Genomic DNA, 19,399 nt, shown 5'->3' with positions numbered 1-19,399 from the left:
TATCATGATACTATCCTGATACTAACCCGATACTATCCTTATACTCTTCTGATTCTATCCTGATACTGTTCTGATACTGTCCTGATACTATCCTTATACTATACTGATAATATCCCGATTCTATCATGATTTTATCCTCATACTTTTCTGATACTATCCTGATACTATCTTTATACTATTCTGACACTATCCTGATACTTTTCTCATACTATTCTCATACTTTCCTGATACTTTCATGAAACTATCCTAATTCTATCCTGATGCTGCTCTGATTCTGTCCTGATACAGTCCTGATACTCTCATTTCACTTTTGAAATACTATCATGATACTATACTTATACTATTCTGATACTAACCCAATACTATCCTGATACTATCCTGCTACTGTTCTGATACTGTTCTGATACTATCCTTATACTATCTTGATACTATCTTGATACTATCTTGATACTATCCTGATAATTTCCTGATAATTTCCTGATACAATCCTGATACTGTCCTGATACTGTCCTGATTCTATCCTGATTCTATCCTGATACTATCCTGATACTATACTGATTATTTTCGGATTCTGTTCTTACTGTAATCAGGTTGCATTAACCTCAGTGGTTGAATTCCAAACTGCACCCTATTTCCTTTATTGTGCACTGTGCACTACTTTTGACCAGGGCCCATAGGGCTCAGTGAGCCATTTGCAACACAACGTAAATATGATGCTTATGTTGAGGGGCTGGTGGATAACCTCAAAGAAACACATTCCCATTCCTGTACTCTGCACCTCCTTCAGTACCCCCCTTTCCCAAACCTCCCAGTTTTTCCAGAGATCCTGATTGGAATATTCTTGGAATCAGGAGGGAATAAGCAGGAAATCTGAATTCATCCAAACAGGATATCTGGAAAACCGTGGAATTTTGAGAAAGTTACCAGAATGTTGTAACTCTGCACTGCACATAGGAGAGCAGACCACAAACCAGGGTGATAGCCAGGCCACGGAGGTGATGGGGCAAAGAATTCCAGGCAGAAACATAGATATTGAAACAAACTATTCCAAAAATCTGTCTGCAATACAGCATGCAATAGAGCATGCTGGGAATTATGATAATGATGGGTGTGATGATGGGTATGGTTTTGATTCAAAGTGATGTGTATTAGTTTTAGGCCCCAGTATTAATGTAAAACTAGGCCCTCAAAATAAGTCCTTACGAAATATGTATGGTATTATGTTAAATACTGTAAATATATTTTTTACAATAACATATTCGCTTAGGATCTCACTTGGTGAAGATCATAAGACTGAAAATGAGTGCAACAACCATGTCTCTGTGTCACGACTTCCACCGAAGTTGGTTCCTCTCCTTGTCCAGGCGGTGTTCGGCGGTCGATGTCACCGGTCTTCTAGCCATCGCCGATCCACCTTTCATTTTCCATTTGTTTTGTCTTGTCTTCCTGTACACCTGGTTTTCATCTCCTACTAATTAACATGTGTATTTAGCCCTCTGTTCCCTCCATGTCTGTGTGGGGTATTGTTTATTGTCAGGGTTGGTACGCTTCCGGCTGGTTTGCGCCGGGTTTTGTTTTATACCCGTGCTTTGTGGCAGCCGGTACTTTGTACTTGGGTTTTATTCTTTGGGCTACCTTACTTGTTCTTTGGGCATTTGTTTTGTGACGCGGTTGCGTTCTGTATGATGATTGCCTGTGTGTCGCTTTATAAAGGCCCTGAGATTGAAAAGATGAGTAGGCCTCACCCTACTCCTCTCCTCTCATCCTTTCTTCCTCCCCATTTTGACCAGCCAGGGGACCTGACAGAGGCTGAGCCCGCCTCCTTCCCCTAGCACAGCTCAGTAGTTCCGTCACAGACAGTAAAATGCATCTGCCATGGGAGCCGCGCAGGCAGGCCACTTTGTCAGCACACACATACACACACCCTGGGCTTTAAGCAGAGCAACACCAGCAGAGAGAGAGAGAGCTAGGATGAATCATTGAAGTGTGCATTCTGCAGAGGCTCTAAATGGCTGGGAGAAGGAGACGTTAATGATTCATGGGCTACTTTCATCTGCTTTGGTTCAGGTCACTGTCCTGAAGGCACTCGGGGCAGCGGAGAGGCGAGGGTGGAGAGGGAAGAGGAGAAAGGGGAGAGAAGCTGGAAAGGTGGGGTGTCATTGGCGAATAGATTGTGTGAAAAATGGGCCAGCACAGATTAAGAAATATTGCCAAAGAAAACGTTAAAGCAAATATTAATGCTAAACGGCCTTCCCAGTTTAACTTTTTTGCTATAAATATTTGAGGTGGGATTTATGGGTATTCTTTCATCACCAGGATTTAATTTCCCTGGCTTTGTCCCAAAAGGCACCTTATTCCCTACATAGTACACTGGTTTTGACCAGAGGTCTAAAGTAGTGCACTATATAGGGATTAGGATGCCATTGTGGAAACAGCCCTTGAGTCCAACAGGACCACTTTTGCTGTGACTACTGTCTCTGCTATGGTCTGTTCACTCATCTGCAGCTGTTTAGAAGGCGCCCCCAAACATAGGGTTTCTCTTTTCCAAATCAAGTGTCCAATAAATGTGATATTAAAACTGAAGAAAAAAAAAATCTCTAATCACAATATCATGCGGCCTGATACGAACACTTTTCATTTTTAATATCTACTGGATAACAAACAGAGAATATGTCCATGAATTAAATTGTGGTTCTAAAAGAGTCTATTTGATGACGTTCCAGATCCAGATAAGCTTAGAAACATGTTGTTCCACTGCTGCGTGTCACGAACGAAGGATGAGTTTTTTTCTGCTGAGGAAAGGTTGTTACTGCTGTAGTTTTTTTCTAGTGGTACAGGGCATTCAGGGCCGGCTCCAAGCATAAGAGACAACACTTTTGGGGAACTCAGTCGGGGTCTCAACTTACTGTTGAGAGTAAAAATAGTAGAATACATCAGATGCAATTTAGAAATGTGTTTGTACATCATTCGGCAGGTTTTCCCTTGTTATGTCAGTCACAGACAGTCACTCACTGACTACCTATAATTTGTTAGATGACAAATTGTATTATTAAACATGTCAGCTAACAATGGTAGTTAGTCTAGGCAGGTATCTAAACTTGTAGTAATCATGACCAAATACTGACCAGGCACATCCCCTGGTGTCACGGCCGTTGAAAGAACTGGACCAAAGCGCAGCGTGATGAGCGTACATATTCCTTTTATTAAGAAAATGACGCCAACAAAAACAATAAACAATACAAAACAGCCGTGAAGCTTAAGGGCTATGTGCCACAAACAAAATTAACTTCCCACACTGAAAGGAGGGAAAAGGGCTGCCTAATTATGGTTCCCAATCAGAGACAACGATAGACAGCTGTCCCTGATTGAGAACCATACCCGGCCAAAACATAGAAATACAAAATCATAGAAAAGAAAAACATAGAATGCCCACCCCAAATCACACCCTGACCAAACCAAATAGAGACATAAAAAGGCTCTCTAAGGCTCTCCAGTGGGCCCCCATTGATTTTGTTAGTCATTCTCACTCAGATATCAGATTAACATGGCATAAATCATGCCTAAATGTGTAGAACTGCAGAAAATTTGCTGAAAACTGCAATATTTTACTTGTGATGCACCCTGGTCAAAAGTAGTGCACTATATAATCAGGGAATAGGCTGCATTAGGAAACACTACCGTAGAACAGACATCGCTCCCACACACTACACAACTATCAATACTCTGATACGATACACAACTATCAATACGCTGAGGCACTACACAGCTATCAATACTCTGACGCACTGCACAACTATAAATATTCTGACACACTACACAACTATCAATACTCTGATGCACTACACAACTATCAATACTCTGATTTTATTTATTTGTTATTTACCAAGTAGGCTAGTTGAGAGCAAGTTCTCATTTGCAACTGCGAATTGGCCAAGATAAAGCAAAGCAGTTCGACACATACAACAACAAAGAGTTACACATGGAATAAACAAACATAGAATCAATAATACAGTAGAAAAATCTAAATACAGCACATGTGCAAAGGAGGTAGGATAAGAGATGTAAGGCAATAAATAGGCCATGGTGGTGAAGTAATTACAATATAGCAATTAAACACTGGAATGGTAGAATGTGCAGAAGATGAATGTGCAAGTAGAGATACTGGGGTGCAAAGGAGCAAGATAAATAAATAAATACAGTATGGGGATGAGGTAGATTGGATGGGCTATTTACGGATGAGCTATGTACAGGTTCAGTGATCTGTGAGCTGCTCTGACAGCTACTGCTTAACTAGTGAGGGAGTTAAGAGTCTCCAGCTTTAGTGATTTTTGCAGTTCGTTCCAGTCATTGGCAGCAGAGAACTGGATGGAGAGGCGGCCAAAGGAAGAATTGGCTTTGGGGGTGACAATTGAGATATTTCTGCTGGAGCGGGTGCAACGGGTGGGTGCTGCTATGGTGACCAGTGAGCTGAGATAAGGCGGGGCTTTAATTAGCAGAGATTTGTAGATGACCTGGAGCCAGTGGATTTGGCGACGAGTATGAAGCGAGGGCCTGCCAACGAGAGCGTACAGGTCACAGTGGTGGGTAGTATATGGAGCTTTGGTCACAAAACGGATGGCACTGTGAGAAACTGCATCCAATTTGTTGAGTAGAGTGTTGGACCCTATTTTGTAAATGGCTCTCCAAAGTCGAGCATCTGTAGGATGGTCAGTTTTACGAGGGTATGTTTGGCAGCATGAGTGAAGGATGCTTTGTTGTGAAGTAGGAAGCTGATTCTGGATTTAATTTTGGATTGGAGATGTTTAATGTGACTCTCGAAGGAGAGTTTTAAAGTTTAACCAGACACCTAGGTATTTGTAGATGTCCACATATTTTAGGTAAGAACCGTCCAGAGTAGTGATGCTGGACGGGCGGGCAGGTGCGGACAACAATCGGTTGAAGAGCATGCATTTAATTTTACTTGCATTTAAAAGCATTTGGAGGCAACGGAAGGAGAGTTGTATGGCATTGAAGCTCATCTGGAGGTTAGTTAACACAGTGTCCAAAGAAGGGTTACAGGGATACAGAATGGTGTCGTCTGCGTAGAGGTGGATCAAAGAATCTCCAGCAGCAAGAGCAACATCATTGATGTATACAGAGAAGAGAGTTGGCCCGAGATTTGAACCCTGTGGCATCCCCATAGAGACTTCCAGAGGTCCGGACAACAGTCCCTCCGATTTGACACACTGAACTCTATCAGAGAATTAGTTGGTGAACCAGGCGAGGCAGTCATTTGAGAAACCAAGGCTGTTGAGTCTGCCAATAAGAATGTGGTGATTGACAGAGTCGAAAGCCTTAGCCAGGTCGATGAATACGGCTGCACTGTATTGTCTCATATCGATTGCGGTTATGATATCGTTTAGGACCTTGAGCATGGCTGAGGTGCACCAATGACCAGCTCTGAAACCAGATTGCATAGCGGAGAAGGTACAGTTGGATTCAAAATGGTCGGTAATCTGTTTCTTAACTTGGCTTTCGAAAACCTTAGAAATGCATGGTAGAATAGATATTGGTCTGTAGCTTTTTGGGTCTAGAGTGTCTCCCCCTTTGAAGAGGGGGATGACCGCGGCAGCTTTCCAATCTATGGGAATCTCAGACGATACGGAAGAGAGGTTGAACAGGCTAGTAATAGGGGTTGCAACAATTTCGGCATATACTTTTAGAAAGAGAGGGTCCAGATTGTCTACCACGGCTAATTTGAAGGGGTCCAGATGTTGCAGCTCTTTCAGAACAGCTATCTGGATTTGGGTGAAGGAGAAGTGGGGGAGGTTTGTGCGAGTTGATGTGGGGAGCGAAGGGCTGTTGACCGGGGTAGGGGTAGCCAGGTGGAAAGCATGGCCAGCCGTAGAAAAATGCTTATTGAAATACTCAATTATAGTGGATTTATCAGGGGTGACAGTGTTTCCTAACCTCAGTGCAGTGGGCAGATGGGAGGAGGTGCTCTTATTCTTCATGGACTTTACTGTGTCCCAGAACTTTTGTGACTTTGCGCTACAGGATGCAAATTTCTGTTTGAAAAAGCTAGCCTTAGCTTTCCTAACTGCCTGTGTATATTTGTTCCTAACTTCAATGAAAAGTAGCATATCACGGGGGCTGTTCGATGCTAATGCAGAACGCCACAGGATGTTTTTGTGCTGGTCAAGGGCAGTCAGGTCTGGAGAGAACCAAGGGCAACATCTGTTCCTGGTTCTACATTTTTTGAATGGGGCATGCTTATTTAAGATTGTCATGATGTTGCCTGCTTGGGTACTGCAAATCCCATCCCCCTCTCCCTGCCTCTCCCTTTCCTACCACAACCCATGCGGTGATCACAGAGAGATGTCGTAAATTCCTGAGAATCTCCTCATGGCCAAACACTATTAAGAGAGAGTGTAAACTTTCAGGACAAAGGATTTCTCTTCCACCTCACAGAACTTGAGGACCCACCCCTGAGCCAGTTGGGTCAGAGACCATGGGACAGCCCCTCTCTGCTATCTGAATAAAAGCCAACTCTAAGAAATTACCATCAGACCATGTTTATCCTCAATGGGGAGAACGAAGGTTAATGTAACCTTGCTGAATCTTTAACCATACCACGTGGTTAAAACTCTTATACAAATAATAACATGTTTTGATATTGACTACTAGTCTGCAGCTAGGAATTCGGTATCATTGAACGCGAAGAAAGACAACTGCCGAAACAAGCATTCTACAACGAATGTCACTCTGAACAATCCACAATAACTACGACAGAGGGAACTCCAACAAAACGAACTTCTCTCCAACGATCAAGACGACACACAATGAGCGTAAATATATATATATTGATTGCAATTGTTCCCGAATGAGTGAGCGCCCATTGGTAAAGGATTAGCATGTCAATTGTTATAATTATGAACTCTGTAGTGACTTCTTGGTCGAACGCCAATGTTTCCTTAGTCTAACAAGCTGCCATGCCGGTTTAGCCCCCTAGGGCCTATTTCTCCCATAATTTCATGTAACCCTTTTAGAGTTTGTTTGTTTGTTTATGCATTTCTGTGAATTAATTAGCTAGTAATAAATAAATGATTTAAGACAATTGATGTATGGATGACTCATAGTGAAGACTGGGTTCATGCAGATAATCAACAATTTACGACGTTTGGAATGAGACTAACGTGAGGTAAAGTAAATAAATCATTAATTAGAAGACTATTGATCAGATATGAAAATATCTGAAAGGTTATATTGGGAAATTATAACTTTGTAATCTAATAACTTTCCCTGGTGCCCTCGAATTCATAGTTAATTAGTTACGTTATTACTCAACCTGAGCCCTAGGACCATACGTCAGGACTACCGGGCATGACGACTCCCTGCTGCCCCCAGTCCGCCTGGCCTTGCTGCTATTCCAGTTTCAACGGTTCTGCCTGCGGTTAAGGAACCCCTACCTGTCCCAGACCTGCTGTTTTCAACTCTAAATGATCGGCTATGAAAAGCCAACAGATTTATTCCTGATTATTATTTGACCATGCTTGTCATTTATGAACATTTTGAAAATCTTGGCTCTCTCTAATTTTCTCCTTCTCTCTTTCTTTCTCTCGGAGGACCTGAGCCCTGGGACCATACGTCGGGACTGCCGGGCGTGGTGGCTCCTTGCTGTCCCCAGTCCACCTGGCCTTGCTGCTGTTCCGGTTTCAGCTGTTCTGCCTGCGGTTATGGAACCGCCACCTGTCCCAGACCTGTTGTTTTTCAACTCTTAATGATCGGCTATGAAAAGTCAACTGAATATTATTCATGATTATTATTTGACCATGCTTGTCACTTATGAACATTTTTGAACATCTTGGCATAGTTCTGTTATAATCTCCACCCGGCACAGCCAGAAGAGGACTGGCCACCCCTCATAGCCTGGTTCCTCTCTAGGTTTCTTCCTAGGTTTTGGCCTTTCTAGGGAGTTTTTCCTAGCCACCGTGCTTCTACACCTGCATTCTAGCTGTTTGGGGTTTTAGGCTGGGTCTCTGTACAGCACTTCGAGATATTAGCTGATGTACGAAGGGCTATATAAAAATAAACTTGATTGATTTATTGATTGAAGTGATAGCGTAATCCCTAATTACATGAATCTTTGATAAAAACTATAAGTCTTCAATTTAACGATAGCAAAGACACGACAAGATGGTGAGGAAGGCACTTTTAAAGAATTTCCAGGCATCCTCTACTGACGGGATGAGGTCAATATCCTTCCAGGATACCCGGGCCAGGTCGATTAGAAAGGCCTGCACGCTGAAGTGTTTTAGGGAGCGTTTGACAGTGATGAGGGGTGGTCGTTTGACCGCAGACCCATTACGAATGCAGGCAATGAGGCAGTGATCGCTGTGATCTTGGTTGAAAACAGCAGAGGTGTATTTGGAGGGCAAGTTGGTTAGGATGATATCTATGAGGGTGCCCGTGTTTATGGATTTAGAGTTGTACCTGGTGGGTTCATTGATAATTTGTGTGAGATTGAGGGCATCAACCTTAGATTGTGGGATGGCCGGGATGTTAAGCATGTCACAGTTTAGGTCACCTAGCAGCACGAGCTCTGAAGATAGATGTGGGGCAATCAATTCACATATGGTGTCTAGGTCACAGCTGGGGGCAGAGGGTGGTCTATAGCAAGCGGCACCAGTAAAAGACTTCTTTCTGGAAAGATGGATTTTTAAAAGTAGAAGTTCGAATTGTTTGGGTACAGACCTGGATAGTAAGACGGAACATTTTATAGTTAGAGATTGACATTTCAGGGGTTTTCGTGGACTACCTAAGCCAGGACATCCAGGTTGGCAAAGTGTGCTAAAGCAGTGAATAAAACCAATTTAGGGAGGAGGCTTCTAATGTTAACATGCATGAAACCAAGGCTTTTGGCAGTTACAGAAGTCAACAAATGAGAGAACCTGGGGAGTTGGAGTGGAGCTAGGCACTGCAGGGCTTTGATTAACCTCTACATCACCAGAGGAACAGAGGAGTAGGATGAGGGTACGGCTAAAGGCTATCAGGAATGGTCGTTTAGTGCATTCAGAGCAGAGAGTAAAAGGAGCAGGTTTCTGGGCGTGAGAGAATAGATTCAAGGCATAATGTACAGACAGAGGTATGGTAAGATGTGAGTACATTGGAGGTAACCCTAGGCATTGAGTAATGATGAGTGAGATATTGTCTCTAGAGACGTTTAAACCAGGTGATGTCACTGCATATGTGGGAGGTGGAACTAAATGGTTGTTTAAGGCATATTGAGCAGGGCTAGAGGCTCTACAGTGAAATAAGACAATAATCACTAACCAGGACAGTAATGGACAAGGCATATTGATATTAGGGGGAGGCATGTGTAGTTGGGTGATCAATAGGGGTCCAGTGAGTGGTTGGGCTGGCAGGAGACATGGCGATTCAGACAGCTAGCAGGCTGCTGCTAGCAGACAGGGGCTAGCAAGCTAGCAGACCGGCGCTAGCAAGCTAGCAGAAGGGCCTTAAAGGGACGGTGCGATGTAGAGGCCAGTTGAGTACCCCCTCGAGCAGATTACACCGTAGTCCAGTCGTGGTCGTCGTAGTCCAGTCGCAATGCACTACACATCTATCAATGCTCTCAGACGCACTACACAACTATCATTAATCTGATGCAATTCACAACTGTCAATTCTCTGATGCACTACACAACGATCAATACTCTGATGAACTACACAAATATCAATACTCTGATGGACTACACAACTATCAATACTCTCAGACGCACTACACAACTATCAACAAGTGTAGATGTGATACTGTACATTTGGCCCCGTTTTTCTGGCTGGTTTTAAAGCTTGCAGACTGTAGCTGCATGATAAAGAAAATTCAAGTCAAATCCAATGAAAATAAGGTGTTAGATGTGTTTGTTTTGTGTTCTCAGTCTCACATGTTTGTTGCACTTAGAGTTGTTCTTGTCAACGTTTATACGTAGGTCTGACAGTCAGTGAATCATTGTCTTCTCAACGTATCTCTCTCCTCTCTTCAGGGAGCTGATGCCCAAGACCCTGGAGGGCCAGATCACCATGGAGAAGACCCCAAGCTACTTTGTGACCAGAGAGGCCCCAGCCCGGATCGCCGTAATGTCCCGGGACACCAAGCTGATCGTGGTTGTGAGGGACCCCATAACCAGGGCCATCTCTGACTACACACAGACGCTGTCCAAGAACCCAGACATTCCCACCTTCGAGAGCCTGACCTTCAAAAACAGGACTACGGGGCTCATCGACACGTCCTGGAGCGCCATCCAGATCGGCATCTATGCCAAGCACCTGGACAACTGGCTAAAGTACTTCCCCATGGGCCAGATCCTGTTTGTGAGTGGGGAGCGTCTGATCAGCAACCCGGCCAGAGAGCTGGGACGGGTGCAGGACTTCCTGGGACTCAAGAGGATCATTACAGACAAACACTTCTACTTCAACCAGACCAAGGGCTTCCCCTGCCTCAAGAAGGCTGAGGGCAGCAGCAAGCCCCACTGCCTGGGCAAAACCAAAGGGCGGACCCACCCCAACATCCACCCAGAGGTGGTGCAGAGGCTACGGGAATTCTATAGGCCTTTCAACATGAAGTTCTACCAGATGACGGGACGTATGTTTGGTTGGGATGACTGATTTTGCCTTGGTGGATTTACATTTGAGTCATTTAGCAGATACTCATATTGAGTGACTTACAGGAGCAATTTTAGTTAGGTGCCTTGCTCAACAGATTGTCCACCTAGTTGTCCACCTCAGGGATTCATACCAGCGATCTTTCAGTTACTGGTCCAACACTCTTAACCGCTAAGCTACCTGTCGCCCCAGAATACAGATGACCAGGGAACACAGATGACTGTTGACACTACAGTATAACTGTGGGACAGCAACAACATTGCCTAGAGGCAATATGTGTCTGTGATAGCGGAGAAAAAGCCTTATCTGCTCTTACTGGCAATTCAGATATTTAACGTGTTCACTGTGTTACTGTGTCTCAGAACCAATATCAGCTGAGGCTGGTTGAAGGAAATGGAGCCGGATTATCCCTTATAGAGCACGTGGTGGTTCTAATACAGAGAGATACTGCATCTCTACCTCTCCCTGTAGTTCCTGCCAGAGGGTTTTCTGTTTTGGAACCTTTCAGTGACGCAAAGGACAAATATGTTGTTACTGTATAGGAGGTTGTATAAAATCACACAGAGAGACTTTGGATAAAAAGCCTTGTCTGAGTGATTCTATCCCATATTTTAAAGCAAACCCAGCTGCTTTGCAAAGAAAAATTGCATTTTTCTAGAAACATTTTGAAAAGTTAAAACTACATTTAATTTATTTAAGATGGTGTACTCATGCAGAATATAATATACGTGTTGATATGTTTTATGTTTTCTGTGATTTTTGCATCTTGTTTTATACTGTACACATTTTTTTTCTTTATCATGTTTATTAAGGTTATTCATTTGAATCTATATATGCGATTCCCGCACTCTTTTCCTGCTGAGCTTGTAATTATAATCCTGTGGGGTTTGATATTCTGAGAGCAGTTTCCCCACCGTGAGTTAATGGAGATGATTGAATTACAGTGTAGAGAGCGAGACAGAGTAAAGATAGCACTCAATGGAAGTGTCCAGTGGCACCCTATTCTCTATATAGTGCACTACTTTTTACCAGAGCCCATAGGGAATAGGGTGCCATTTGACCAGCATCCATAGGGAATAGGGTGCCATTTGACCAGCATCCATAGGGAATAGGGTGCCATTTGACCAGCATCCATAGGGAATAGGGTGCCATTTGACCAGGGCCCATAAGGAATAGGGTGCTATTTGGGATGCATAGTGAGTCAACTGTTGTATCAGTACTGTAACCTCGTAGGAACACATCGTAGGAATACAGCAACTCCTCAACTAATGTTATAATGAGACCTCTAGTGGGCCTAACCAAATGATTTCTCAGATTTCCTCTTTAACATGTCTCCTTGTGAACTGAAAACAGTTGCTGTCATCCAGCCTTTCCTTGCCTCGGAGGCATCCGTGGATGGAGGTGTCTCTCTGTGTCTTTTTAAAGGAGCCAGAGAACAATTGTGAAGTTGTGTTTTTGATTTATATCTCCCTGGTTGTGAGCTTCCAAAGAGTCTCTCCCCTTTCAAATGTTCCTCAAAGGGAAACTTCATCATGCTCATTTTTTTCAATATGAGTTCAGGGGGAAACATATCAATTTATCAATTTGTCAATTTGTCACAGCGGGTGCAACATCTCCTAAACACTTCCTTGTAAACTCACTCACCGAGTCAGCGTATAAATAAATGTTATTGCCTGAGGCTACCCGGAACATATCCCAGTCCACGTGATTGAAGCAATCTTTAGGCGTGGAATCCGATTGGTCAGATAAACGTTGGATAGACCTAAGCACAAGCTTCCTGTTTTAGTTTCTGCCTATAGGAGTGGAGCAACAAGATGGAGTTATGGTCAGATTTGCCAAAAAGGAGTACGAGGGAGGGCCTTGTATGCATCGCGGAAGTTAGAGTAGCTGTGGTCGAGTGTGTTACTCACTCGTGTACTGCAATCCATATGCTGATAGAATTTAGGTAGCCTTGTTTTCAGATTAGCTTTGTTAAAATCACCAGCTCCAATAAATGCAGCCTCAGGATATATGGTTTCCAGTTTGCATAAAGTCCAGTGGAGTTCCTTGATGGCCGTCTTGGTATGCGCTTGCGGGAGGATATACACGGCTGTGACGATAACCTAGGAGAGTGCTCTTTGGAGATAATACGGTCGGCATTTGATTGTGGGGAGTTCTGTGTCAGGTGAACAAAAGGACTTGAGTTCTTGTATGTTGTTACAATTACACCATGAGTCGTTAATCATGAAACATACACCCCTGCCCTTCTTCTTACCAGAGAGATGTTTGTTCCTGTCGGCACGAAGCACTGAAAATCCCATTGGCTGTACGGACTCTGACAGCATGTCCTTAGCTAGCCATGTCTCCGTGAAATAGATTATGTTACAATCCCGGATATATCTTTGGAAAGCAACTCTGGCCCTAATTTCGTCGACTTTGTTAACTAGTGACTGTACATTATCGAGTAATATACTATGAAGCGGTAGGTGGTGTGCGCGCATCCGAAGCCTCACTAGAAGACCGCTCCGGCACCCTCTCCTCCGACGGCGTTGTTTTGGGTCGGCCTCTGGAATCAGTTAAAGTGCCCTGGGAGGAGCAGATAAAGGATCCGCTTTGGGAAAGTTGTACTCCTGATCGTAGTCCTGGTTGTGCTGTTAAGGTAACGTCTCTCTGATATCCAATTGCTCTTCCCGGCTATATGTCCTAACACTTAAGGTTTTCTGGGTTAACAATGTAAGCAATAATAATACATTACAAAAACGCAATACTGCACAGTTTCCTAAGGACTTGAAGCGAAGCTGCCATCTCTATCGGCGCCATCTTGTAAAGGATATAGGACACAAAGGACACAGCTTTTACTGTGAATGCAGTCTCCGTGAACCCAGGAACGTTGCCTTTACATTTCAATCACGCTATACAGTGTGAGGATTGAATCTATCTCTCGCTCTCTCAATTTTGTTTTCATATGCATAAGGAATCTCAGCATCATATCATTTCTACCTCTTCTTCTGCCCTAAATTTAGAAGATGTTACATTAATTACACCCTTAACATCTGCACTTTCAAATCACTTATGGTTGAGTTGAATACATAATGAGAGCCTGTCACTGTCTGACACTGTGGGAAGCCCTTAGTAGACAGAAGGAAGTCTGATGAACATCGAAGCGTATGAATACAGCTGTGAAGCTAAACCGTGTTGATCGTCATGGAGATGGAGACTACACGAGCCAGACCTAAAGGCGTATGTTAATTTGTTGACTTAGATCATTAGCATTCTGGATGCTGTTTCTTATTCCTCTCTGACTGGGACAGCGAGCTTCTTCAGAGAAATCTGTCAGGGACATAAACAGAGTCTGAATCCCAAATAGCACCCGATTCCCTACATAGTGCACTATGTAGTGAATAGGGTGCCATTTGGGATGCACACTTCATGTTTTTGTCTAACTCTCTGAAGGAGAGAGAGGTTAATGAAGCAAGAAGGAGGAGATGAAAGCGTAACATCTACTGTGTGTTATGGGCTTGTGTCCTTAACCTTATTCCCTCCATAGTGCACTTATTTTGACCAAAGACCTATGGGCCCTGCTCTAAAGTAGTGCACTATGTAGGGAATAGGATGCTATTTGGGATGTAACCATGTTCTGTACAGACAGACAGAGACAGACCACCACTGTCAGAGAATATTCAGCTCAATATCAATAGCAGCACGAACAGAGAGAAAACAAGATCACTGTTTGTTCAATGAGCATGACTGCATGTGGTTGATTTTTATAACAGACAGAAAGAAAGGCATATATATTTTGCTATCCTTCTCCCCTGCTGAAAAAAACAGCACATACCAGCCCAGGCTGGTGACCAGCCTTCGTTGTGCTTTCACTGGTGACCAGCCTTTGTGAACAGCCTTTGTTGTGCTTTCGAAGGCTGGTCACTAGCAAAAATACAATAAAGGCTGGTCTGCCAGCATAACCAGCTGGACCATTCATTTCACATGTTCCACTGTAAACTGTCATAATCAAATCTCACAAGTATCAGACACAGCAAGCTCACAGCTACTATCTAATCAAGGTAACATTGTCCCACCCCTGGCTAGCCACCATTGGATTAAAAAGCCAAACGTAACGCAATATCTGCCAATTCATTTACAGCAATATTGCCCCTGTATGTCTCTGTGGTGTTCACGTTTGTCCATCACTCCGTGTGTAGCCACTTGATGTGATAAGATTCTTGTGAGCTGACAGAAATATCTTCCCCAAAACCTACTCAATTAAATGTTACCTTTAAAGTAGGCTTACCTGGCAAAAGTATATCATGAGTGAGTATATCATGTGTATCTATTATTTGTTATTTGCTAATTTTAACTTGAAATGAGTAGCAGCAGTACAGAACCATCACTAGACCGACACATTAGGCAGCACATTAGGTGGCACGTTCCTCGCTCACTAGATGCGCAATTAAAGGGTCGGATGTGCAATTAAAGGGGAATTACACAAAAAAATGTACAATTGTTTTCTTCAAGGCTTTAAAAAAAAGTTATTCTAATGTGATTTATGCCTTGACATGGACTCAGAATATCACATTTCTTTGTTTGTCTATGAACAATTGAGAGTGAAAAACAAAAGGCAATAGGGTGACATCTGACCAGCATCTGGTGTGCTGAAGCACCTGCACAGAGTCACCTGTGCACAATTAACCCTCCCTTCTTCCCCAGAGCCCTGAGTAAGCCACTCTTAGCCTCTCTGATCACCCAGACCCTCCACTCTCCACACGCACACTGCCTCTCGTTTTCCACACAGCAGAGCAGAAACAGTCCAGGCGGCTCCCCAGAAAACTGGTTCCTGCGTGTGGCGCTCCATTGAAGTGCCTGACGGGGGCTCCAGATATGTCACTCCGCCACCAGTAATCTGATGAGACGGGCGGATCAGAGAACAGCCCTTTGAAGGATGGAGGAGAGTCTGTTGTGGTGGTCTGAGTCGGAGAGGGACGCACACAGAAATGTACGCACACACACATAAACACATAGATGCACACACACACTCGCACACAGACACACACGCATTCACGCATGCACACACACACACACACACAGAGCGCCAAACTCACCACCACACAGCTTGGTCCTGCCCCGCGGAGGGACATGGTGGAGATCAGCCTTCTGTTTTCTCTGGATGTCAGGAAAGAGCTCTTTAACTCTCACAAGCACAATCGTGTTCTCTGTTTTTCTCTACAACCCCCACAAATGTCTTGGGACTTGTCTGAAGTCGGTACAGCCGATCTGCCAACTTCTGTCTGTAGCGTCCAAACAGTGTGGGCTGCACACTAATATGTGACTCTCACAAACATGTACATGTCTGTTGTTTTGCTCTAGGACGCCCACAGGCCTCACAAGACTCACCTTAAGAGGTTAATTAAATACATGTAGAAAGAAATAACAAACGTTTCCTAATCTTGTATCTCTCAGATGTAGGATAGACACTTCAGAGCAAACTTCCTTTAGATTTTTCTTTGGAGGACTTTCTGTTGTTCGATGTAGTGAATCTGTTATTCAATGCAATTGTATGGGCTAATAGCAGTAAGCCCAAATAAAATGCTTAATTAAATGTATATACACATTTTCTTTTTTACTTCGATTGTACTGAAAATTCTGAATCAAATTGAAAAATGATCTTTGGTATGACCTTAGACAGGGCTTAGACTCTTAAGGGTTAATCCTTTTAATCGTCTGAGCAAATATCTGTGTGAGGCACGCTCCAGACCCTGCATTAATAAAACAGGAAGAGACTGAGGGCCCTACAATACCTACAGGGTTCTGTTTTCTCTGTTCTGTTCTCCTTGGTGTTTCTCCTGTCCCGAATAGCAGCATATTACCTATATAGCGCACTGCCTTGGTCAAAAGTAGTTCACTATAAAGGGAACAGGCTGCCATTTGGGACGCAGACAATGTCTGAAGGACCCGAGCAGCAAACACCACCACATGCATATGTTCCCTATCGTAACAGAAGAGAAGAAGGACAGTGGGCTGCTGTGAAATACATTGGAAATATGTGTCTCTCTCCCTGTCAAAATAATTGTTGGTTTAGCATTTAAAGATGCATTGGTTGTTCTCATGAAATGCCCAATTGTTTGTGTATGATCAAAAGAACATTTCACTAATGGTTTGCATGCTACTCGGGGAAAAAAGGTCTCTGGTCTCCTTTTCAACGGGCACTTCTGTGCCTACTAGACAGCACACCAAAACATTGGGCAATTAACTTAATCTGGAGAGCAGGACACTTTCCAAACATATGTGTTTCGACTTCTGCAGTAGTTTTCACGCATCCTTCCAAAGGACAAGAAACAACTCCTCTTCAGAAGAGGCTTCATTTGTCCTGACACTTGATGAAAGCTGTATTCATGTTAATCTGACATGTTCCTTCCCTGGGATGAAAACCAGGGGGACAGTAGTCTAAACAGGTAGGCTGGAATGGCCTGGGGTAGAGTGGAAGGCTCCCCAGAGGCAGAGGGGCCCTGCTCAGTCAGCTGAAGGCTCTGTCAGGCCTGCCACTCTCTCCCTGAAGCCTCTGTGACCCTGACTGACATGACATCCCACTGGCCCTGGTGACAGCACAGTAACGGGCTGCTAATGTTATTCTTTCTCCTTTTCTCATGAGTTACCTTTGACTAGACAGCTTTTCAAATTATTGACTGTCATCTTAGTTGATTTCTTGTGTATTTCTATTAGAGTGAAAATACAATACAATACCATAGCTCAGGGCTACCATAGACTGAAAATGTATGTTATTTGACTGTATACTATTTTTGTATGATATATTGAAAGTATGACAACAGAGAACAACGAGGTGATTGAGATCCACAGATAGAAACATTACAGTTGTATTATTTCTCTGGAAAAAGTCATCCTTGGTGGTGTGAAACTAATAGCTGTAAAGAAATCAACAACACTTTTTCCTTTTCAGTGAGCAGTTTATATTTGCCCATCCCCCTCATTGCAGACTGTGTAATGAGGTACACACACCGACACACACACACACACCGACACACACCGACACACCGACACACACACACACACACACACACCGACACACACACACACACACACACACACACACACACACACACACACACACACACACACACACACACACACACACACACACACACTATTTCACCAACCACAGTGCCTTATATGCAGCCCTTCTCTTACCCACTCTCTCTATCTCAAACACTCATTCACAGCTGTCCTCACATATACATCTACACTCACAGCTGTACTCCCACTCTGTACACAGCTAGACTCCAAACAAGCCGCTGACTTCCACTCTGTACACAGCTAGACTCCAAACAAACCCCAGACTTCCACTCTGTACACAGCTAGACTCCAAACAAACCCCAGACTTCCACTCTGTATACAGCTAGACTCCAAACAAACCCCAGACTTCCACTCTGTACACAGCTAGACTCCAAACAAACCCCAGACTTCCACTCTGTACACAGCTAGACTCCAAACAAACCCCAGACTTCCACTCTGTACACAGCTAGACTACAAACAAACCCCCGACTTCCAATCTGTACACAGCTAGACTCCAAACAAACCCCTGACTTCCACTCTGTACACAGCTAGAGTCCAAACAAACCCCTGACTTCCACTCTGTACACAGCTAGAGTCCAAACAAACCCCAGACTTCCACTCTGTACACAGCTAGACTCCAAACAAACCCCTGACTTCCACTCTGTACACAGCTAGACTCCAAACAAACCCCAGACTTCCACTCTGTACACAGCTAGAGTCCAAACAAACCCCAGACTTCCACTCTGTACACAGCTAGACTCCAAACAAACCCCAGACTTCCACTCTGTATACAGCTAGACTCCAAACAAACCCCAGACTTCCACTCTGTACACAGCTAGACTCCAAATAAACCCCAGACTTCCACTCTGTACACAGCTGGACTCCAAACAAACCCCAGACTTCCACTCTGTACACAGCTAGACTCCAAACAGACTTCCACTCTGTACACAGCTAGAGTCCAAACAAACCCCCGACTTCCACTCTGTACACAGCTAGACTCCAAACAAACCCCAGACTCCCACTCTGTACACAGCTAGACTCCAAACAAACCCCAGACTCCCACTCTGTGCACAGCTAGACTCCAAACAAACCCCCGACTTCCACTCTGTACACAGCTAGACTCCAAACAAACCCCAGACTCCCACTCTGTACACAGCTAGACTCCAAACAAACCCCAGACTTCCACTCTGTACACAGCTAGACTCCAAATAAACCCCAGACTTCCACTCTGTACACAGCTGGACTCCAAACAAACCCCAGACTTCCACTCTGTACACAGCTAGACTCCAAACAGACTTCCACTCTGTACACAGCTAGAGTCCAAACAAACCCCCGACTTCCACTCTGTACACAGCTAGACTCCAAACAAACCCCAGACTCCCACTCTGTGCACAGCTAGACTCCAAACAAACCCCCGACTTCCACTCTGTACACAGCTAGACTCCAAACAAACCCCAGACTCCCACTCTGTACACAGCTAAACTCTAAACACACAGAAAGTTCCCCAAGGCATTGGAGGTTATCAATATTTAGTGCCTTCAGAAAGCCAAAGTGCTGCACAAAGGGGCAACATACAAACAGGCCAGAAGAAAAGTCAGTGCCTCAATTAGTCATTATTCATTAGCTGAGCTGGCTGTGGGGTCAGGTGGGCCTTGGGGGCAGGTGGCTCGGGGTAATGTGTTAGTTTAGAAGTGTGGCAGGTGGGTCGAGGTAATATG

At 44.0% G+C, this 19,399-nt stretch overlaps 1 protein-coding gene across 1 annotated transcript in view; it reads left to right on the top strand.

Annotated features, from left to right (window-relative positions):
- The window catches only part of LOC129863648 (heparan sulfate glucosamine 3-O-sulfotransferase 3A1-like), a 98,090-nt gene extending 81,874 nt beyond the window's left edge, over positions 1-16,216 (top strand). The window contains exon 2 of the mRNA XM_055935776.1: positions 10,022-16,216. Within this exon, the coding sequence (XP_055791751.1) occupies positions 10,022-10,643 (622 nt within the window). The 3' untranslated portion in view covers positions 10,644-16,216. The remainder of the gene's footprint in view (positions 1-10,021) is intronic.
- The last annotated feature ends 3,183 nt before the right edge of the window (positions 16,217-19,399 follow it).

Source organism: Salvelinus fontinalis, chromosome 1, assembly GCF_029448725.1.
Source record: "Salvelinus fontinalis isolate EN_2023a chromosome 1, ASM2944872v1, whole genome shotgun sequence".
Taxonomy (NCBI): domain Eukaryota; kingdom Metazoa; phylum Chordata; class Actinopteri; order Salmoniformes; family Salmonidae; genus Salvelinus; species Salvelinus fontinalis.
This window is presented reverse-complemented; position numbering and strand designations above follow the sequence as displayed.